Source organism: Gallus gallus, chromosome 10 (genome assembly GCF_016699485.2).
Source record: "Gallus gallus isolate bGalGal1 chromosome 10, bGalGal1.mat.broiler.GRCg7b, whole genome shotgun sequence".
Classification (NCBI taxonomy): domain Eukaryota; kingdom Metazoa; phylum Chordata; class Aves; order Galliformes; family Phasianidae; genus Gallus; species Gallus gallus.
The window spans coordinates 924,380-947,131 of record NC_052541.1 but is presented as its reverse complement, the minus strand read 5'-3'; the positions used below and the strand labels follow the sequence as shown (position 1 = coordinate 947,131).

The window sequence follows — 22,752 nt, the reverse complement described above, 5'->3', positions numbered from 1 at the left end:
GGTGGTGGTGCCCCCATCCCTGCAGACACCCAGCGCCAGGCTGGGGGGCTCTTAGCACCTGATGTGCTGGGGGTGTCCCTGTGCACTGACACTGACACTGGGATGTGACTGCTACAGTGGCACTGATAATGCTGCTGGCAAAGTACTAACGCTGCACCCCTGGGGCAGCAGGGAATGTTATAGTCCATCTCGGGAGAACTTCAAGTAGCCCCAAATCCCCAGATGTGCCCCCCGAGGATAATCATGAAGCAAACTTGCTTCAGCATTGTTATGTTCCGACAGCCGCGGAGCAGGGCAGGGCCGGGTCGGGCCGAGCCCACCTCCCCGCTGCCCCCAGGGCTCCGTGCTGTGGGGAGGAGGCCCCCGGGCCCGGGCCGCGTCACGGCCCCGCCGCCGAGTGACAGCGGCATGTGCGGGGCGGCTATAAATGCCGGAGGTGATTGACAGGGCCGGCAGCGGCGCGGCGGGCAGGGGCAGCCGCAGCCCGGCCGCCACCATGGGCTCGCCGCGCCGGGCCCTCAGCGACTCGTACGCGGGCAACGGGCGGACGTCGCCGCCTCAGCGGAGGGGCAGCGTGGAGGGGGCGGAGGAGGCGGAAAGCGCGGCCTGGGCCTCGCGGCCCGACCGGCGCAGCTATCTGCTTAGCATCCGACCCCAGAACAGGTGAGGCGGCCCAGCAGGACGGCGGACCGGGGGGTGGCAGTGCGAGCCGGCAGCGCCCAGTGCCGAGCGGGCAGCGCCCGGGGTGGGCGTCGGAGGGCGGCGGGGAACCCCGAGCGGGGCACGGCGGCCGCCCAGCCGTCCGGCAGCGGGGCCCGAGCGCTGCACAGCGCTGGAAGTGACGTGTCCGCTGGCTGCCGGGCACCTTTCCCTGGCGTTAAAGGCGAGCCGGACTGGGGGGGTGTGCTCGGGCTCTCGAAGCAGTCCGGTGCTCGGCAGTAGGGCCAGCTCCTTGCTTCCCCGAGGAAGGACGGTATTTCTGTGGCTGTTGCCGGGCAGGGGCTGTCAGCGTCGTGCATCTTTTTATAACAGGGTTAAGCTGACTGTCTTGCTGTGAAATCCTGACAGACACGAGCTTCTGTCTTTTTTTTTATCCTCGGTATCCTCGAGTTAAACTTGCCTGCAGGATACTGCCCTGCCCTTTCTGCCCTTTCCCTACAATGAAGCTGCCTGTGTTATCTACACCAGACTCCGAGTAAGGGGCCCGCTGTGTGAGTGCCTTATCTTATTGCCAAAAAAGTATTTCTACAATGTAGATACGGGCTGAGCAGTGATGAGAACTACATTCCTGGGTTAGAAATGGCCTGAGGCAGTTGGTCTGGGGTAGGAATGAGGCTTTGTTCTCGTGGGGAAGGTATGATAAACATGCTGTCAACTCAGAGTGGTTGAGGTTAGTGAATACTAGGCAACATGCCAGGGAAGGCAAAGGTGTTGGTTATAGCATTAGTCGTTCAAAAGAAAGCTTTTAAATTACTTTGAATTCTCTAGGAGTGCTCTTCAACCTGCAAGCCCTTGAAACGAGTGTGCCTCTTTCCTTATTGATGAGTTATAAATAATCCATTTCCAGCATGTCAAGGGTTGAGGCCTGAAAGAAGCTGAGATTTGTGAAAATAAATATGGCACCAAAAGAGAGAGAAATGTGCTGCCTGGCAGTCAGATGTTAGAGCTGTGTAGCGCCAAAGTTAAGTTGCCTTAGTTCAGTTGCTTTGTGCTTCTATCGTAGCGTGTGATCTAATAGCAATCTGGCTGTGTACCATAGCATTGTCAGTACCAGGAATGCAGATACAGCATTCACAGCCAATCTATGACCTCAGACTGTGCTTAGTGGCGCAAAGGAAAATTGTAATTGATTCCAATACTTTTGTTATAGAGATCACAGATAGAGAATCTTTAATAAATATGATGCTGAGGCCTTTTAGTTGCCTAGAGCTTGACTCCCTATTTCCCCCATTCCCAAATACATTCAAATCACAGCTTTAGTCTGTTTAGCCATGAAAGAGGCTCCATCAGTCTTCAAGTAATACTTCCAGTGTTCTCAGCTGATCTCCCCAGATTGCAGAAGTTTTGCTCACGGCCACTGCAAAAGATGCACAACGATGTGACATGAGCCTGGCGTCTTCTGGATGCGTGAGTTCTGCATCTCAAGCACAGTGACTCCAGCCCACATCTAAGCTCCTAGCTCTAAACACCTTGAACTTGCCTCACTAGCGCTGTGTGTTGTCTGCACTCCTGTTTCGTAGGTAGGAGTCTTATGCCTTTGCAGACAAAGTGATGCTGTATTGCAATGCTTAAATCAGGGGTGGATTTGTTTTCCGTAAATCCTACAACGCCCTTTTCAACCCATTCAAATACTTGGTCATCAGTGTATGACAAGGTGATTTCATTTTGCTGTTTAACTTCAGTGGCTGCCCCTTCTGTTGTAAGAGAGATTTGCAAATAGCGAAACTCACCTTACCCTGTATTCAGGGCATCTTTCAGGTTCTCTAAGGAGTAAGTGAGATAAAAATCCTGTTCCCTGCACTGCCTTGAGTGCAGATTTGAGAGAAGATGTGTGGAAACAAACAGTAAAATTGCATTGCTGTCTATGATGCAGGGCAAGGGTTTGAATGAAGTGGGGCTTTTTGTCCTGTAATTAAATAATGTATCGTAACACTTCTGGAAAGTGGATGAGTGGAATGGTGTAGCAAGGAGACTTTCAGAAAGCAATTAAGAGTTTAATTAAATCCAGAAACATCTGGGGAGCTTGCTTGGGAGAACTGGAAAAGCAAGATGAGTGATGTGTGTACCAGCAGATAACGTTCAGCAGTTCTCTTTATTGCAGAGGTACTTGAATTCGGTGGCTTTGAAGCTGGCAAGCATGGGGCAAGTGGTACAGACACAGAACTGCAGAGGGAGGCTGTTGTGGTGTTTGGAAAGCAAAAATGGATATTCTGTTCCAAAGAAAGTGCGGTGTTTTTTCTCAGGTTTATCTATTGCCGTGTCTCTCTATGTATTTGTCGAGTGTTTAGCTGATTACTTGCCTGCTCTCTTCTCTCTTTCTCAAAGGAAAGGTCTAGAAAGAGTAGTGACGTGACAAATATCTTCAGGAGGGAATATCCTCATGGAAAGAAACTGAGGTTAGGAACGCTTCTGGGACAACTCATGGAGAAATTTCAACTGTATGCCTGCGTTAATGAACTATGTAGAGAACATGGATGGTCTTTCTTGGCTTCCCTGGGCCTACAGCAGGAAAGGGATGTTGTGCAAATTGAAGGATACTAATCTGGAGTCTGGGATGTGCTTTTTCCATTTCTTACATTAGATAAATTGTTGGTAGTAATGCTACAAAGGCCAGAAGATCAGGGGTGTTGAAAATGGCTGTATATTCATAAAGTCATAGAATATCCTGAGTTGGGAAGGATCTGCAAGGACCGCCAGCTCCACCTCCTGTCTCTGCACAGCACCACCCAAACCCTATGGCTGAGAGCAGTGTTCCAAGGCTCCCTGAGCTCAGCAGCTCAGGGCAGAGCCTTTCCCTAGCCTCACCTGACCCTCCAACTGCTCCTTGTGTGTCTTGCTCTCTAGAGCCTTCACCACCTTTATAGGTGCTCTCTAATAGCTTTATGTCATTATACTGCAGTGCCCAAAAGCACACACAGTGCTGGAGGTGAGGCCAAACCAGAGCAGAGCAGGCCAATCCCTTCCCTTGACCTGATGCACCACAGGGTAAAGAACACCACCCCTTTATCAAACTGAGTATTTGGAGTATTTACTTTCTGTGCACTTGGGAACTGTTCTTTCGGAAGAGGCTTTCCCTTTCTGTAAGAACAAGCTGACTTTGGGGAATGTTTTATACCTTAGGGTACATTTTTTTGTAAAAACAAATGGCAGGTGCTTCATCTGAGTTCAAGGCCTTCTCTTCTGTTGGAAGCGATCAGTACCTTTCATCTAATGCAGATGTCTGCTTCTAGATCTTGTTAATGCATTGCCTCCTTGCTTAAATATCTTTCCACTGTCATAGCTTCGTCATATGCAGATATTTATAGAGCATAGTGACATTGCCACCGATCTTTTCTTAGACGGCTTTTTCTGGTTGTGGTGGCAGCTGAGCTCAGGAGAGTGCCTTGCCATGATTTTCCTGTGCATCTGGCTTTTCTGGCTGGGAACAGTTCCCAGTCTTGTATCTCTTGCTTTGCACTTTATATCAAATGAAGGTGAAAAGGTCTGTTGCTGTAATAATGAGAGCTGTGAATGCAGGGATGCTTAGTCCCCAAAAAGCATGGCTAGCTTCCTTAGTTCAGATGAGTTCTCTCCTCAGCACTTGGGCACCTGTAACTTCTTGTGGCACCTTGCTTTTGGCAGTAAACAGTGTAAATCCCCAATAAAAGACTAGCTGTGGCATCTGAGGGAATTCAGTGCATCTGTCTTGTCTGATGGATTTTGAAAGGAGGCACATCCAGTGCTTACTCAAAAGACAAAAACAAAGGCATTAATGGGCTGATTTCCAGTCTGTAGGCTCTCTAGGGTAGAGGTATTGAGGTATTAGGTTTTTTTTCCTCATACAGGTATACCTCTATGAGCAATGGTGCCCTGTTTGAGTAGGGCTCCTTGTCAGTAGTACACTATGAATAATAATCCCAAGCTGCATTTTTTTAACCCTTTCTACAGCATCCAGTTGATATCTGCTGAAAATCAAGTAGAGGTGAACTAATAACCCAGGCTGGAAGATCAGGACATGGAGCTGGACAAACAGTGCCCTTCAAGAGCAGTGTTAAATAGCAAAATATATCACGTTTCATTGTATAATGGGGAGTAGTGTGGTTTCCTTGAAGACAGAGGCAGTTTCCAGGAGATAGAATTTAAATGGGCACCATCCTCCTCCTACCTCAACTCGGAAAGGTAGCTCTTGGGTGAATGAAGCTGTTCTCTCCCACTGACTGTGCCTCACATCCCATAGCATCAGCTGGTTCCAAAGGGGGAAGTTAGAAGAGCAGTTAGAAAAAAACCTCTACTTTCATGCTGTTTCTTTTCCAACACACAGCCATAGAAATCTACACACAATGAGTTACCAGAGAGATGTCAGCTTAGCTGGGTGTCTTGTTGTCCAATACTTGTTCTGCTCTTTGTCCTTCCACGTTCCTTGTTGTCTTTCAATTAGCGACTAGTTAATTTGGACAATAGAGGCAGTTATACCTCGGAGTTAAAGTGCAAGATCTGAATCATCCTCTGAGTATTACTGTGGCTGATGGAGGAACACGTAATATAGTTTGTTTTCCACCTTCTCTTGTGTTGGCATCTAGCTCTGTATTGTTGCATGCAAGTCTGGGTTTATTTAAGCTCCGCATGAATTACCTGCCAAAAAATATCATACTTCTTCAGCCTAGCAACAATTTACTCTGTGACCTTGACAAGTAGAGACTCAATAGGTCTGTTTTCCAGTCAGTAAAATAACAATGTGTCTTGTGCAGCTCCCTAGCACTCACAGCTACTTTATCGCCAGGTTGCTGATAATTACTGCTGCAGTACATGAAACACAAACTTTTTCCGTGTGTGCATAAAGTGCTTGATAAGAAGCGAGACACATGGCAGGAAAGAGGCCTTAAGCATAACTGTATGGACATAAAGGCTTCATTGCTGACTTTGAAAAATGTGAAATGAGTGGCTACCGACAGCTAAGAAAATGCTCTGAGTGGCTTGTGTTTTTCTCAGGCAGTATTAACCTTGGAGGCAGAGTAGTTCAGATGGAATGTTAATACTTAGAAGCCTGCATGTGCAAAACAAGCCCAATAATTGCATGGGGCAGAGTGGCAGCGGAAGGGAGTACCTTCGCGGGACTGTTGGAGCAGTCCTTCTGTCCTGGGGATGTTCTGCTCTCCTCTTGGGTTCTTCTGGAGAGTTTTTCTGTGGTGCTATTTCCATCACAGCATAACTTGGAGGTCTCAGACTTGGTGTCATTGATGCATTTCCCTGTTTACTTGCTGCACTGGACAGCTAGTGCAGCTCAATTTTCGTCCTGTGGAAAAGCACTGAAATATATTAATGACTGTTGCAGCTCAAGTAGATCAAGTCCATGCACTTGGACATGTGAGAAAAGAGCCAATGCAAAGCATATTTCATCTTCTAAGCTCCTGTCAGCTTCCATGTGGGGCCCTGAGCTGGAAGGAGAATGATTTCTCTATCTGGGAGTGAAGAAATAAAGGAGAATTTTGAGCAGGGACTGCTTGGAAGGGGATTAGAAAAGATGCAGGATTTAAAATCTGTGTTTTTAAAGCAATTAACTTCTCAGTCCCAGTGGGGTGATGTACCAGCCTAGGCCATCAGCTTAAGTGATATTTTTAGTGATTAAGAAGTGAGTGGTGTTGACAGTTCTGCCTCCTGCCCTTGCAGCAAGACTGAAATTAGGCAAGTGCATGAAAAATGGGGAAGACTGTCTTCATTTCCAAAGGAAATTACAAATAGTTGAAGGGCTAAAACCTTTAATAGGATGAAAAATGTTGAAAGCATCTGATGAAATGGAGTTTAAAGAGGAGCTGAGGCAGGTAGAAGCCACATGGAAGAATAACCGAGAGGTGTAATTCTAATGGGTCAGTGCAGCAGCGGTTAATAACTAGACCTGTATTTTCAGGGCTAGCTTTTAGGAAGCTGTCCCTCCCTTCATAGATGAGATACCTGCAGAGGATTTCCTCCCACCAGGTTTGGACATGTATGGAGCAGACCTCTCCAACCTAAGCATGCAGAATCCTCTTTCTCTTGTACATTAAGCCCTTGATTTGCCTGCTTTAGATGTGTAAGGATAAACTAAGCTGCTGCCTACATCCATCAGCCCCTGAGCTTGCTCAGAGGATACACATCCGCTGTAGATGCTGCATTTAATTAGCAGAATCCCATACTGTGTACACTAACAAGTCTCTGGAGAGCTGAGGATACGGACGGTCCAATCCCAAGGCGTATCAGACTAGGCATGCTGGGGCATCTGTCGTGCCTTGTGCAGGAGTTCCACATTTCCAAGTTAATAGGTTTGGTTTAGAGTCTGATGTAGTTATGCTGGTGCAGCTCTGTGTGGGTATGCTGTAAACTTAATTAAAGTGAAGTGAAATGCCAGCTGCCTGCAGGCAGGGCTGTTGTAGCTGCAGCTTTCAGAATTTGATCTTAGTCTCTCTGGGCTTAAATCTCTAGTTTGTTTAAAAAAACTTCCTTAGTTCCTTAGCATATTGAGGTTAAACTTTAGTTAGCACATGTGCTTTTAATGGTGGTGACTTATTTCTTGTGATATTACGAAGGCTCCTCAGGAGACCAGCAGTCCAGTGTTCAGTGTAATGTTTCGGGACATGCAGCGAATAAAGCCTGTGCTGCATGCTCAGTACTGGGAATTAAAAGTGCTGACTGTGTTCACCACTTGATCACATATGTGAGCACAAGGGGTTGGGGCACAGGCACCCTTCATTCTGGCTCTAGCCTTTTGTGTGATTAAGAGACAAGACACCTCCCCATTTGTCTCAGGCAAATAAAGCATGTTTAAAACATTGTTCTGCCTATGCTTGCACTCTCCAGTAGGCATTTTAGGATCTTCCCTTCTGGCTCCTCAGGCAATGCCTGTGTCCTTTATATTCCTGGAGGTCACAAGGAGACAGTTTCCCTTGTAATGAGATGCAACACTTGCTTTTACTATTGAAAGAACTGGGAGGTGAGCCTATGTATGCCCATGAATGGGAGGCAGCGTGGGGTTGTGGTGTGTGGTTACCTGGGACTGGTAGGATGGTTGTGGGTGGGAGGATGCTCCATCCCTCTGGCAGTGAGCAGCTCAAGTGGAATTGCAGCTCTCCTAAGCTATCGGGATGTCTGGGAGCAATGAGGATGTGCTGGTCAGTGAAGCAGCAGTGGGCAGGTCTGGCTTGGGGCTTAAAGGGATATCTCAGATGCTGGGGCTCAACTGGAAAGTCAGAAGTGCAGTTCCTCAGCCTTCCCCCATGGACCAGCTCAGGGCTTGCAAAATGGATCGGGTAGCTGACAGTCAGCCTTTTTTGGCTGCTGTGTGATCCTTTTCTGACTGGGTAGCTCCTGATCTTCTGCGCGAGCAGCAGCATTGGCACTGGGGAGGGATCAAAATCATGCGGCTGGGGGTGGAGAGAGTAAAGCTGCTGCCAAAAAGAGCAAGTGCCACCCCATGTTTTTGGGGTTAGAGCTGCTCCTGAGCAGCTGCCTTAGACTTCTACCTAATGTGCCTTTGCAGAACTACTACTTCAATTCTTATCTCTGTGGGTGTGGAGGAGAAGTGCTACAGGTGGAAGTGCTACAGGGGTGGCAGTAACAGTTTTCAGAGACTCTCTATAGTCACTTGTAGGGTGAGATTCTGTGTCATGCTGACATCTGTGTGACTGGGACTTGCACAGACCCGGGATGAGGTCATTTAGGTAGAAGACCTGAAGATTTGTGCCTTTCTTAGTTCTGCATCTCCTCCTGTAGCAGCATCATAAAGCACTAAAATTTGGTTGTTCAGTAGTGGTCTGCAGGCTGAGAAGGTTTGATCCATCTGCATGTACCAGTATTGGAGTGTGACTTCTTACATCCCAAAGGACGACTCGCCTGTGCTGCAGTCACCTCTGAGGCTGTATGGTGAGGTTGTAGTGTACATAACAATGCTATCGGGTCACACTGAGTTTGCATGCTGCTGGTAGCTGGTAGCTACTTAGTTGGACTTCTGATTTTCATACTGATGAGCTCAGGGCAGGCTGATGAACCCCTCTTGACTGCTAAGGGTCCTACAGCCCCCAGGAGCTGCTGCCACAAAATGACAGCGTGGCAGGTGTGAGTCCCTGAAGATGCTCCTCTGGGACTGCTGCTGGTAAGTAGCTCATCCAGGTGTCTCGTGTAGGATTTGTATTTGATTTTTATTCCCTGAAATGGTTAATGCTACACCATTCTGTTCTGTTTTGTTTTGCCTAATCCTAGTGATTTGGCTGGCAGCATATAGTGGCCGGAGTGTTTTCAGCTTCTCAGAAAAAAATGGTCTATCTGTCCTGAGAAAAGTAGAGGTGACAAGCTGGGGCCACCTCCTTGCCAGCAGAGACGTGGGCATGCAGTGAGCTGTACTCTCAAGTACTATTTAACCAAGTAGCTGCCCAGTGGAGTTGCCTGCTTTGAGCACAACGCTGTGGAGGGTGCATGGAAGGCTCAGGTGCTGCTTCTTGGAAAACTACTTGTATAAATCTCCTTACACTTATTCTCTGTGGTTAACGACTGTTTCATTTTTACAGCCTTTGACTTCAATTTACAATGTAGCTTGCTCATCCTGGCAGTCAGCCTGAGTAAGGCAGCTGTACCTTCTTTGAATAGGACCTATGACCTGCGCAAAACAACTCACATTAATATGTCTCTATAACAGTTTATTTCAGCTCCTCTTTATGCTTCTTTGTCTAATGTTTTTTATGCTGTTTTTTGCTTAGCTTATCAAGCAGCAGATTCTCTCTCTCCAGTTTAGGAAGGTAAAACTACATTGCATTAAACTCTGACCAAACACTTTGCTGAATCTGACTGCATATGATTAATCTGTAATGCTTAGGTACTAATTAAAGAGAGCCCTGGGGTGATCTAACAAACTTATTCTGCATGATTGCATTCCTAATACTTGCCTGAACTGCAGACAGCGAAATGAATGTTCACTGTAATTCCTGTGTTAAGGTGCAAGAAATATTCACCTTTTGTGGCCAAAGGATGGATGTACAGTTTGTTCAGCTACTAAGTGATATTAAAGTGAGACTTCCATACAGAGACATTAAAAATTAGATGTGCCTGCCCTGACGCTTTCAAGGAAGAAATTTTCTTCTTTCCCACCATCCTGTGCTTTATCATGAGGATCCTCCTTCATTTGGACTCTGCCAGGAAGTGCACTTGTATGGTTGGACTTTGCCTTTGGCAAAAGAGCACATCCTGAAGTCAGTGGGCATTACTGGTTTGCCGCAGAAGTGCATAGAGGATTGATGGTGGAAGGGGAAGCCTCTCCAGAACCCCTCAGTAGCTGTGGGATTGCTAACCAAAATGTCAGGAAAAGCAAATCATGATAAGGAAAAAGCAAATCACTTCTCAAATCTCCTTTTCCTGTATACTGCTTTTGTATGGAAATCCCTCTTTAATTTTAAAAGGCTACTGAATTGCTGGTGTCCTCTTCCTCGTCTGTAGGACTTTTTCTGCAACAAAGATGCACCTTCAGGAAGGCCCAGAGGAAGAGTGACTGCCGCCTTGTATCAGATTTCTTGAATGCTCTGAATTACTGGTTTAGAAAGCAATTTGCATTGGACAAGTCTCATTGCAGCTGGAATGAGTCAGCTGAGAGCCCCACAGTGCTGCAGTCTCTAAAACCTGCCTGTGACTAATACAATGGTTTCTTTGAAAGATTAAAGAGACTTTCCAGGGCTTACTGCCAAGTGTGCATTGTGCAAGTCTCGTCATATTCATCTGCCGTGCCTGTGGAGTCCCCAGCTTCTGGTGCCGCTGCTTTCCTGGAGCATTCAGTAGCCTTTGTGGTATTTCTCTTGGCTCTGGGATTTGCACTGAAAGGACCAGACTCACTCCCAGCGCTGCAGTGACGTGGCGCTGGGATTAAACTTGGTCCTGAGTGTCACTACGTGTGTGCACATCACTTCTTTTTATTACTGAAGATGCTGAACTTGTTGCTCTCTTGCTGGGTTGTGAAATGGTCATTGATGCTTGGGGAGTTGTGACTTCACTGTGTGGATCTGTAAGGCATTTACTGGTCTAGGACTGGGGAACCTTAACAAAAGGTCCATCAGAACCTCACCAGCAACTGCCTCAGCACCGGATTTTCTGCCCTGCTCTTTGGAAATGGGAGTTTTTGTCTCCTGGGTTTGGCGTATGGGAAGGTTTCTCTGCTTTGGCAGCTATTGGTATCTGGTGTCCACAGCCCTTTCCTGGCCGTGTGGCTGGGGGGAGGGGTGCTTGCCAGAACCAGTCTCCTGGGGACCACTGATTTCCACAGAAAGGAGCCCAAGCCATGGCATCTACTTTTTACCTTCTGTCCCACACCTGTTTGGCTATGGCTCGTAACCCTTGTTCAATAGATAAGCCAATTTTGCAACAGCTCCATCTTCCATCCTCTTCCCTTCCCTGATGCCAAGTGCCTGTGAGCTGGATGAGGCTCATGCTGCCCCCCAGCCCTTTGTCACTCAGGGATTCACCTCCCTGCATCTCTCATAAACTGAGGCTGATGGGATAGCCGGAGTGAAAACTGTAGCACTGCAGCCCCCAGGTAAGTTTTTTGGATGGATGAAACAAGCAGTTGCTGTGGCTGGAGCTCTTCTGGTGCCTTCAGCCATGTGTGTGGTTCAGGCCTTGCTGCAGTGCCTGACCTTGCTGGGTTCATGCTAAGCGTGGATTTTGGTATTTCCTGAACCAGAGTGCTTCTTCAGCAGGTAGAGCATGAGTAGCAGCAGTGTCAGCATCCTGCCTGTGAGCTGGGGGCTGCTTGTGAGGCTGCCGTCCTCCTCACAGCCATCACCACGCGCTGAGAGCCATTCTGCTCATAGTGGCGCTGTGTCAGGAGTGGTCTGGGGGTTTGTCCCACCTCTTGCATGTCTCTAGAAGCTGATCACTTATTTAAGGAATGTGTCTTCCACTGCTGAAAGTGTTTTAAGCAGAGCTGCTGGCTACCAGTTCCATTGCGATACTTGCTGTTTCTCCTAAGGTCCTGGCACTTGAGACCTTAGGATCCTCTCTCCCAGTGTAACATTTAGTGTTTTAATTGCAGAGGAGAAAATGAAAGAAGTTCTTCCCTTCCAAGAGCACCAGAGCACTATCCAAATGAAGATTGAACTTGGAATTAAATCCTTTCCTTTTTTTTTTCTTTTTTTTTTTTAAAGAAAGACCCGACCTTCCGGGGCCTGTCTTGGTGATATTCCAACAGGGTTGGCAGTACTGTATGCTTATTCAGTGCTATCTTCAAATAGTATTTAAGTGCCCAGAGACTCTAAGATCCATTTTTATGAGTTTCATAGATGGCACTGGTTATTTGGATGGTCCTGGCTGTTTGAATCTTGCAGCCTGAACTTGGGGGTCAGTGCATGGTCTCATGGAGTACGTACTGTGAGTGCCTACTTGCAGCAGTGAGAGGTGAAGCAAGCATCATGTTATTCCTGAGCACAGAAAGGTGCAAGCCAGGCTCAAGAACCATATCCTTTATAGTCATATTCAGTTCACACTTGGCCTGAAACTGCAATGTGAAATTTTCACAAATAAAATAAAATCTCAGTGAAGAAAATAACGGATAGTGCAGTACCAGGAGAGCAAAGCTACTTTGTTAGTGTCATGGTTTGAGCCTGCTGGCTGATCAAAGATGTGTTCAAATGTGATCCAGAACTCAAATTATTCTTGACATTCATTACCCTAATAGCTTCATAGACAAAGGAGATGTGTCCCAAATGACACTTTAAATTGACAGAATCATCTTAGGAATGAAAAAACAGTCAAATACCATGGCTCTTAACTTGACTTGTGAAAAACCTGTTGTAGGGATGATGGGAGGGAAGGAGGGCATGTCTAACAAGAGCACAGCACAGATAGGCTTCTGAGATGAGATAGGAAGGGAACCCTTTGATTTCTTTCTAGTACTTTGATCTCTAAGAAATGCTTCTTGAATCTTCCAGGAGCACCTTCTGCGCAATCATTTCCCAGCTGACGGAGGAAACCCAGCCACTATTTGAAACCACTATCAAATCTCGTTCTGTGTCCGAGGACTCTGATGCTAAATTCACGTGCATAGTGACAGGTAACAGTGCCTTCAGTGAATATCCTAGTCCTGTCTCACTTGCTGGACTTGTGCTAGTTAAAGTCTAGAGTAAGCAATAACAAGGCAACACATAACAAGTCCAATGTTGTCATACTGACAAGTAAAGGTTCAGCAATTGCATGACAATTTCAGCTTTAATTTGATGGGGGAATGAGGGGAACACATTTGACGTTGTAAAGAAGCAAAGTCCTAACCAAACATCTCAAGCAGAGCAGATTAAAGACCAGGAGGTGGAATATGCTGATTACTGCTTGGGCAAGTAATACTTTATTGTCCTAGTCTGTGCTTCTCTAATCCTAGATTCCACACCTCAGGAATGTGCAGTTTTGAAGACTGTTACGCTGGAGCCAACTTTAGCTCTCATTGCTGACTGTAAATTTGCATCCATAATAAACATGTGGGTCTGTCAGTGTCTGAAGTAAAGACCGGTTTCTGCCCTGTGAACTAAAATCTAACCCTGAGCAGAAAGGATTTAGGCCAAGAGATATAGAGGGAGATGGAGGAGGCTGAGAGATAGAGTTAGTGCTGAGGTGTTGTGGTGAAGGGGTATGGCAAAGCATTGATGTAAAGGCAAGCAACTCCTTTGCTGGTGAGCTTTTGCCTCTTAAATATAAGGATGCTAAAACTTCTCTCTCTTCTTTTTTCTTTTTCTTTTTTTTTCATAGTAACTATCTGTTTAGAACACTGATCCTTCCTGTTACTGTGTAAGTTACTTATACTGACAACTTATTCAGTGAGATTCGCTGAAAAAGCTTGTTACCTCTCTAATGAGGAGAGAACCTCCAATAAACCTCATAATCTCGAATACCAAGACTTTCCTAAAATTTAGGGAATCCAGTTTGGCATTATAAAGTGCTGTGAATAAGCTGTATGAAGAGAGGAACATATTGAACCTCTTTTCTGAAAGCCTCCTACTTTGAATTCTTGGCTCTTCTCATATGATTCACTTGTTTTACAGGTCTGGCTTTCTGAACTTGCAGGGCTACAGCTGGTACATTGACTTCATTGATGCCTAACTTTAGCAGACGACTTCCTGCTTCTGTGGTAAAGCTGGGCTGCTAGGGTTGCCTCCAAGCCATGCCCTTCATTGAAAGGGCTTTTCTGATTGAATTTATTAAAAGGAAAAGCTTTACATATTGTGCAGTGGCACGTAACTCATCGTTTTGCAAGCCGAGAGTGTCAGAGGTCAAAAAATGAGTGATGTTTGGATATGTTATGAGATCTTGAGTAACAGCAGATGCCATTCTCTCCTCCTCACCTGAAAGTGTCATGGTGGTCTGAGCCCAGATCATGACTGCTTCGCGTGAAGGCACAAAAGCACTGCTTTCTCTTTCAAAATTTCTTTTACAGTGCCTAGTCCTGGCTTAAGTCTTCCCCAGATGCACCTTGGGGTGGACAGTTCCTTTTAAAAGACCTCTTCTCTTCCAAAGTCCATACAGTACCATCAGCTCTACGTAAGAGGGCCATGATACTTCAGTCAGCCTTATAGAGGTCACATCCATGTCCTTTCCAGCATCTCTCCTGGAAAAACGAGAAACTACTCACTGTGCAGGAGACTTGCTGCCAAGGAATGCCTCTGCTTGTATGTATCAAAGTATACCTAGAGATAGATATGTTCTCTATCTAGTTTGTAGCCATTCCTAGCTGTTTGTAGGCGGAAGGCTGCCTTCCAGCTTCGGATGACCTGTTGGTGCTGGGTAGTACAACCTGATGTCTTACACTGAGTCGAAAAACTGATACTGGTATCGCTTCTAATAAAGTGAAGGAAAGCATCAAATGAGCATCTTCAGCATGTAGCCATTTTCACACTTAATAAGCTAGACTGGAGGATATCTTTGTGCACTTAAATTAATAGACTCCTCCCAGAATTAGGAATTTTCATAGAAAAGCCCTTAAACAGCCTGGACCACCTGTGCCACGTAGTCAGTCTGAATGCCTTGTATGTGGTCCTGTGGCCTGCTCTAGGAGCTGAGGATTTCTTTGGGACACAGGGCATGAAGTGCAGAGGAAAGTCCTCTTGTAAAGTCTTATCAGGCATTCAGATGTCTCCCCCTTTTCATGATGTTTATATTAAAATGGGAGATAGTGCAGGGAGAAGGGAAATGACAACTGCATCCCTGGCCAGTGGCTAGTGTGGTACCAGCTCAGCCCTGCTGCTGTGGTTGGAGTCCAGGGGCATTTTGGTTCGTAGCCTTACAGGAGGCAAAGGGCATACTGTCAGTTATTCTTGTTATTATTCTCAAGCCCCATATGCAGTTATATCACCTACAGTGAAATTTTTTTTGCTGCTTCTTGACTGATAATGAGTTCCAGTACAGCCCCTTATCTGTGAAAACCAGAGACTCATTGGTCTTGTCCTAGGAAGGCAGCACAGTGCAAATATTTGAAGAGCCAGCCTCCAAAATATTCTGGGAGCAGCAGGAAAGAAAGTAAGTCTGAGGCAGGCTTCCTGATGCTCTTGAGTGGCTGCACAACCCCTGCTTTTCTTCTGTTTTCTGGTTCTTCAGCTTTGTTCTGCCTGCTGCTGGAGTGCCTAGTACATCTTATTTGATTGTTTTGGGTCAAATCGTGCATCAGTGATGACACGTTTTCATTTTTAGACAAAACTAGTTCAGTCTTTATTCTCTGAGAATGAAGAAAACAGCAAGACATGTTTTGTTGTTCTCACAGAGCAGAGGAGCACGCTCAGCTTCTTTGCATCAAGTTGTTTCCTTGGTAGGTCTGACTGGACTTCAAGACCTCAGGGGTCCCATCCTTCAGAGCCTCTCCTGTGAGGGGTCATAGGCCTCTTTACAGAGAGCAGCCCTTATTGAAGGTCCTGTAAGGATTTCACAACATTTCAGTCATCTCTGTATAGTGTTGGCTGGAGAGGGGAGATGCAGGCTGATGAATCACCGGGGCTTGGATAAGGGGCATGGGTCTATGATTGCTTTTCAGGGAACTAGTTTACAGGCAGTTTTGTTCAGCACCATTTCAGCCCTCCTTAGGAAGGGACTGACAAGGATCACTGAGAGTGACTCCTGGCTCCACACAGGACCACCAGAAATTCAAACAATATCTCTGAGAATGTTTGAATTGAGAGTGAATTGCTTGGATGGAGAATGTGTGGGGAGACACAGAGGCTGTGGTTTTGGGGATGGGGCAGGTGATGAGCAGGGAGGGAGAAGATGGCAATGCCTAGATTTGGGGCAGCCAGGGAGAGAGAAACAAGGAGTGAGTATCACTTGCAGGCCGGCGGCATGGAGAGATGCTGCTCTTGGTGAGTGTCTGGACCTTCTGTCAGCATTACTGAGTCCATGGGCCAGAGGGGATCAGATCTTACCGTGACTTTTCCTCCCAAAACTGCCTGAAGCCCTGAGACAGTTTATGTAGAAGAGAAATGGAAAACCAAAGAGATAATACGAAGATGTTTCCAAACTCTTTTCCCCTTACCAAGCTTCAGAAGCTCAACTTCCCCATTTTTTGACCCATAAAATCAAAGCTGAAATTGCTGTAAACACCTTATCTGGGTGATTTTGAGCATCTAATGCAAATGTTTTTGGATGAGTTCACAAAAGCTTCTCAGGCTTCAGTAGCTTCAGGAAAAAAAGAGTATTTGATCAAAACTTGGCAAATTCTCTGTGAAAAACCTGGGCTTAGAAGGTCTCCTGCACCATGCAGTGCTTGGCTGTCATGGTAAGGCAATGCTGCTGAAAGATGCACTTCCCAAAAGCTTTTGCTGATCCTGAAGATGCCTAGGGAATGCATCAGGAGCCTGTCTTCCTCCACAGGAATGCGTGTCTGTAAAAGCAGGGTGCTCGCTGGTTAAATGCAGGAGACCAGCTGCTAGCAAATCTCTCTGCACCAGCTGCAAGGGGGGTGTGCAGGAGGGACAGCCTTAGGAAAGGTGAGTGCTTGGTTTTATGAATGGCTGCTCTGTTCTGAAATGTGCTATTTACAGCCACCACCACTTGTCTGATGGGGAGCAGGTATACAAATGCAACAAGCCAGAGAGATTTCAGGCTTAATAAGAAAAAAAGCCTTTTCTCAAGGCACTGAGCAGCTGTAGGAATTACAGCTCTTTCCAGCAGATGCCAGCTGGGCATTGGCATCAGATGCAGAGGCCATGCTGGGACATTGCAGGGTTTCTTGGAAACGGTATGCTTGCTTTTCCCAGAATGAAGTACTGTGATGGCTGTTCACATAATATTAGGAAAATCTACCTGCCAGCTAGCAGTACTAATAGCTGTGGGGCCTTTGAAGGTCTCGTGTGCAGACAGCCCTGAGGAAGGGTAGGACTGCTCTGGATGAAGTATGAGCTGTACATGAAATCTGTTTTGTTCCTTGTCCCTGGAGCAGTAGAAAATCACTGCACGCTCATTTTGCTCAGGGTCCTGCTGCCAAGTGTAGCCAGTAGCTAATATGAATGGAAAATACAAGCAGCAGGGTCAGTCTGTGGTGATCCCCTTGCTGAAGTACTCTTTTATCTCCCTTTGGTTAGGGGAGGAGGTTCAACATGTGCTGCTTTAGCTCTTTCTGGTCAAAGGCATTACATACCAGCCAACACCAGGGCCAATTCCTATTGATGAGTCTTCACTCCTGCTGTTCTACTCCTGCTGTGGGACCTTCTTTACAGAGATGGATACACACTGGGCTTGGGCATTGCTGCAGGCTCCTGGCACTGCAATCCGATGCAAGCAGGTGGCTCCTGGAGATTTTCAATTAAAAATTTTGATTGCCAACCCTGAAATCAGTGGGCTAGCAACTGGGAAGTATCTTGGGTAGGCTTTTGGTGTCCTGTCCCTGCCCACTCCATACATCGTAGCCATTGGGGCTGGGCATTTTGTGCATTCCTGCGTAGCCTGGATCCTGGCTAATGCTGTTTGTGGGAGCAGATTGATGTGCAGATCACATTTGGAGGTGCTGGTGGACATTAGCGTGCTGGCCTCCTTTGCAACAGTAGCACGGGGCTGTTGGCAGGGGATAAGCTTTAGATACCCATCCTGGGGCTTTGAGCAACTGCTGAATGCACTTACTTAACCTGGGGCATGACGTGATCATTGAAACTTTTATCCCATGCCCTTAGGGTCAGCTGGGCTGTGCCAGGAGCCATGTGTGAAGCAGAGAGATGAACGGTGACTGCTTGCTTAGGCAGTTTTCCCCTGAAAAATTAGCTGCTCTTATTCTGAGCTGGAACCACTGTGGGTGAGAGACGAGGGCTCTGATCCCTGTATGCCCTCCTGCTGATCCACCACCACCGAGTGTGGCGGGCAATGTGTGGCCGTGTGCCCAGCTCGCTGGCCAGCCAGTCACACACATCATGATGTCATTCTACTGAAAAGGCAGGTGACATCTGTTGTCAAGTGACATTTGTGGGACATCAGGTTGGCTGTGATGCAATCAAGGTCGCTTCTATTCAGTGGAAACTTTGGGATCAGTTTACAGGCTGTGACATGTAGCAAAATGTTGTGAACTCCATGGAGGAACGAATGCCTGTTTTCTAACCTAAGCCTTAATCTCAGCAAAACATGCCTCTTCACGTAAAAGTGACAGTGTGTTCACCTTCTGCTCCCAGCCAGTATTACAGGAGACGGCCATGTGATTCACTCTCCTCTGCTCAGGAATGAAGTGCTGGGATTTTTTTCTCAAAAATAGCTCTCTTCCTAGGAGCAATAAAAGCTTTGGATAAGCCCCTCTCATTTCCACTCACAGTACTTTCTCTGCTGTATGATTTAAAGAATGCGATGAGCCCAGAATAACACGTATCCTGTTCTGCCAGAGTGTTTTGTTTTGCTGCTGATTCCTTGTCCCTTGCTGTGCTTCTTGGTCCAGCATTCCTCATGCTGATGTCCACCCTTCTCCTCCCCAGGTTACCCGCAGCCAGAGGTGACGTGGTATAAAGATAATGAAGAGATGGACCGCTACTGTGGCTTACCCAAGTACCAGATTTTCCATCATGGAAATCGCCACACCCTGCAGCTGTACAAGTGAGTAAGGAAACTGGAGAGCAGTTGGATTTGCTGTTGGGAGTGCATTTTCATTACTTGGAGAAGCTGGCTGTCAGTAGCGACTTCCCAGTGCCAGTGCTCCCTGTTGCAGTGTTCCTGACTGTCTCTTCCCTGTCAGCTTTTCTCTCCAGATCACATCAGGATAAGACTTGCACACGGGGATAGCAGCCATGCTGGAGGCAGGAGGAAGGTCAGGAGAAATTCCTCTCCCTGGAGTATTCCAGTGCTGTAACAGCGTGTGCTGTCACAGTCAGAGTTATGAGCAGAGCAATAAGACTGACTGAAAGTGAGCAAAGGGAAAGTGCTGGCTGCATTCAGGATGATGGTTCAGGAATCAGGCAGGACAAGGACAGAAGCAGTCCATAGGAATGTCCTGAGCAAGGACAAAAGAGAGGAAAGGGCTGCAGCCCTTCCTCTTTCATAGCTTCCACTGTGAGGTTAGGGAAGGGAAATCCCAGACTGCCAGCTTCCTTTATCTTTAAATGAGGGCTGTGTTTCTGGAGAGCCAGGCACACCTTGTCCCCAGTGAGCAGAGACCTGTTGCATCTCGACTCTTGGATTTGGGATGTCAGACAGACACCAGTATTGCTCACAGTCCTGTGATCCTTTTGATTCCAGTGAGGACTTCTCTGCCACTCCAGGTTTCCATGGAGGACTGACTCAGCAGTTGCAGGGAGCTCTGTGGGCCGGGAGTCCAGGGGTGAAGGTAGAAATGGCGTCCATGTGCTTTGTGCCTTTGAAGCGAGATGGGAAGGCTTTGGTAAGGCAGTAGGGTGGAGGAGGAACAGGAATGTAAGAAGCAAAGTTAGGCTATGACGGGCTGAGTGGAGAAGATCCCATAGAGGAATGTGGTTGAGAACAGTCAGAAAGCCTGTTGCTGTCTGTAACTCCATCATAATGCTGTTACTGGAGTTACAGTCCAGAGGGAACCAGGCACTCATTTACATGTGAATTGCTTATCTGGTAGTGCAGAGAGCAGGCAGAGCCCAGGGATGGGGGCCAGCATCTTAGTCTTCCGGTCCCTCAGAGCAAGAAGTGGGTAAGGGCACACGTGTGTAGGGAGCTACAGGGGCTGGGGAGGAAGGGCAGGTCTCATGCAGAGCTTTTGGTTTCCAGGTGCCGAGAGGAAGATGCAGGCATTTACCAGGCCTCTGCTAGAAATACCAAAGGCATCGTGTCCTGCTCTGGCGTGCTGGAAGTGGGAACCATGACGGAGTTCAAAATTCATCAGAAATGGTTTGCCAAAATTAAGAGAAAGGCTGAAGAAAAACTACGAGAGATAGAACAGAGCAAGAAACGAGGGAAGGAGAATGTGGAGGTGGAGAGTTTGCAGGGAATGAGCCCAGATCGGCTGCAGAGAAAGCGGAGGCTGGCCAGGGATCTGAATCTCCGATCAGGAGCCTCTCTGTGGGAGAAAGAGGATGCAGCAAAAGTGCATGTCACTGATTCTAAATCCAGATTACGAGAGGATGTAGCTGACTCAAAGGAGCAGTCGGTAAACGCGATGACAGGCTTACCAAGCAAACTGATAACACCTTTGAAAGCAGAGGTGACCACCAATGGAGACGCCTCTTTGGAGAGTGTAGAAGAGAATGGGAATGGCTTTCTTGCCTACATCTATGAGACAGTGGAGGATCTAGTGTCTAAGCCATTGGCCAAAGACTCTGCAGCTAAAAAGAAAAAGAAAGTGGAGGATGCTCCAGCAGCAAAGCAGGAAGTTTTGAAGCGAGAAGAAAGCGGGCGAGACAGGGTGAAGCCCTCAACAAATCCAAGGTTTGCCCCTCCTGTCCCCTTACGCAGAAGCGCACATCTGAGGGTGGCAAGTGATCAAGAAGAGGAAAATATTCCAAAGATGAAAGAGCCTGTGAAAGCTGTGAATCAGGACACTAAAGTTAATGGTGACATGCACTTCTCTTTGAAAGATTTGTATTTTGATAATCAAGTGAAAGAGACAGCGGGGAAAGGTGAGGTGGGAACCAAGGAAGAGGCTGTGAGTGAGGCTGCCCCACAGCCTGTGAGCGTCAGCAGGCAGATGGAGGATGCTTCATCATCCTCAAATGCAGCACCTGCACCGTCCGAGGGACAGAAAGACCAGCGCACAGCACAGGAGTCTGAGGGGCACAAAGTCATTGGTCCAGAGGTAATTAGAACAGATCGCAGCCAGTGTGGCAGCATTGCATCACTGTGGTTACCCCTAGGAAGTTGCTGCTGTGGCTTCGCAGGTCTCCTCCAGCAAAAGCACCTGGAAAACAGCCTGCCTGGGCTTGGTGTGCTCATCAAAGAGCTGAGCTTCCATCTCTGAATAAATGTCAGATGAGGTGGTGAGGAGAGATGTACGTCAGACCATGCAGCCGGACAGCTGGGCTGCGAGTGGCCCAGGGCATGCTGCGAGCCCTCCAGTTTAATTGGTAGGCTGACCTCATGCAGAATGTTTCCAAATCAGTTCAGCAGGGAGCAGTGAATGGTTATTTGTAGCTGGGGGTGGATGCCTTGTGTGTACACGGGACTGATGACATCTGTCCAGTTTAGCAATTGAGCCTGAGCTTCAGCTGGCGTTTAATGAGCCCCCCCCATGCAAATGAGCGCAGTGTGCCAGGTACGCCACGTGAGCCGTGCTGGGCAGGGCATTGAATTTTGTTTACAGTGCAACGTGTATACAGTAGACCTGGGCTATTTTTTGGCTCTCCCCTCTTGGAAAAACTCTTGCAAATCTCTTAGCAGTGGCAAAGCAGACCTAGAGTGCTGCACCTGCTCCTGACCCTCACTGCATCTTTTAGTCAACTTCTATTTTTGTCACTTAACCTGAAGCATTTTTCCATGAAAATATTAGACTGGAAGCTACTGGTCCTTTTTTTTTTTTTTTTTTAATCTTCCCTTTAATGACACCTTCTCAGGCAAAAGGTTCTCTGAGTCCAGTTTGCAGTTGCCATCAGGGTCTGGCATTTGAGCAAGGGTAGGTGTACACTGTCAGTGAGAGGAGGCACCTGTGCATTTGGAAATAGCCATGATACGGAAAGTGGGACTGCTGGCTGCTCCAGGGAAGGAATATCCTTTCTTCCTCTTCCAGGTTGCTTTAGCCATAGCTAGGAGCACCCTTTGCTGGTAAGAAACCTGCTGTGTTACGCAGTCTGAGACCTGGGCTCAAAGCAGTGCAGCCCACCGAACCCATCTTTAACATGTCACATCAACAGCACATGCAGGAGCATAAATTATCGCTGTGATGCACGCCCATGGAAAAGCCATTGTTTTTCTCTCTCCCCTGTGTTATTCTGCCCCTTGCTCTGAAGGAGGGTGGAATTTGTTGGTGTGTGGCATCCCTGAGCCTTTGACATATATGGAGGTATTTTCCTTTTCAAAAATCTGCTCACAGAGGGAAACCTGTAACTTGTCAGCCGGTGTGCTTTTTGAGTAGTCAAAAGGGAATGCTTCTGATTTGAATTTGAATGCTTCAGCTAGTTGGTGGTGCTCGGGAAGTACTCAGGCTTCTGTGTGACCAAATAAGCCGTATAAAAACCCTTTGAAGCTGACTCCAAGTGTGTTATTTATACTCCCCAGGACAACGATTTTTTTTTCCTCTCTAATCTTTCCTGTAAACCAGGCAGGGTCTTAGCAGCGTTTTTTTCCCCGTCCTTTGGACGTAGCTGGGCCTTGTGGTTAGGACTTCTCTTTGGGTTCTGTAGCAGAAGGACTTTGCAAGACGCCAGCCAGTAGCCAGGCTCTGAAATCGCACGTGCACAAGGGTAGCAGTAAAAGTGGATTTGAATGAAGGTTACCCTTGGAGGAGTTCTTGCATAATGTTGAAAATGGTGTTTTTATCATATTTCTTTTACATACCTTCAGTTTGGGTGTGTTACCAACCTTTGTTTTTCCCCTAAGTCCAAAATGCAGCATTGTAACAGCCTCTGTGAAGAAAAGGCATCCCAGCTGAAACCGGGACAGGCTGCTTCACTGTTGCTTTAGGAAAGGTGCTTTTCCAAAAAGCCCTGC

At 47.1% G+C, this 22,752-nt stretch overlaps 1 protein-coding gene across 7 annotated transcripts in view; it reads left to right on the top strand.

The window, feature by feature from the left end:
• Positions 1-389: 389 nt before the first annotated feature.
• ALPK3 (alpha kinase 3) overlaps positions 390-22,752 on the top strand; it is a 30,342-nt gene continuing 7,979 nt past the window's right edge. For 2 of the 7 annotated variants that reach the window (XM_015279097.3, XM_040706540.2), the window contains exons 1-6: positions 390-663; positions 9,423-9,461; positions 11,853-11,897; positions 12,636-12,757; positions 18,627-18,744; positions 19,882-20,905. In XM_015279097.3, the coding sequence (XP_015134583.2) occupies positions 428-663; positions 9,423-9,461; positions 11,853-11,897; positions 12,636-12,757; positions 18,627-18,744; positions 19,882-20,905 (1,584 nt within the window). In that variant the 5' untranslated portion in view covers positions 390-427. Of the gene's footprint in view, positions 664-9,422; positions 9,462-11,111; positions 11,243-11,852; positions 11,898-12,635; positions 13,483-13,736; positions 13,823-15,143; positions 15,208-18,626; positions 18,745-19,881; positions 20,906-22,752 lie in introns of those variants that run through there. The other 5 variants (XM_046899329.1, XM_413723.6, XM_040706539.2 and 2 more) reach the window with 5 other exon arrangements.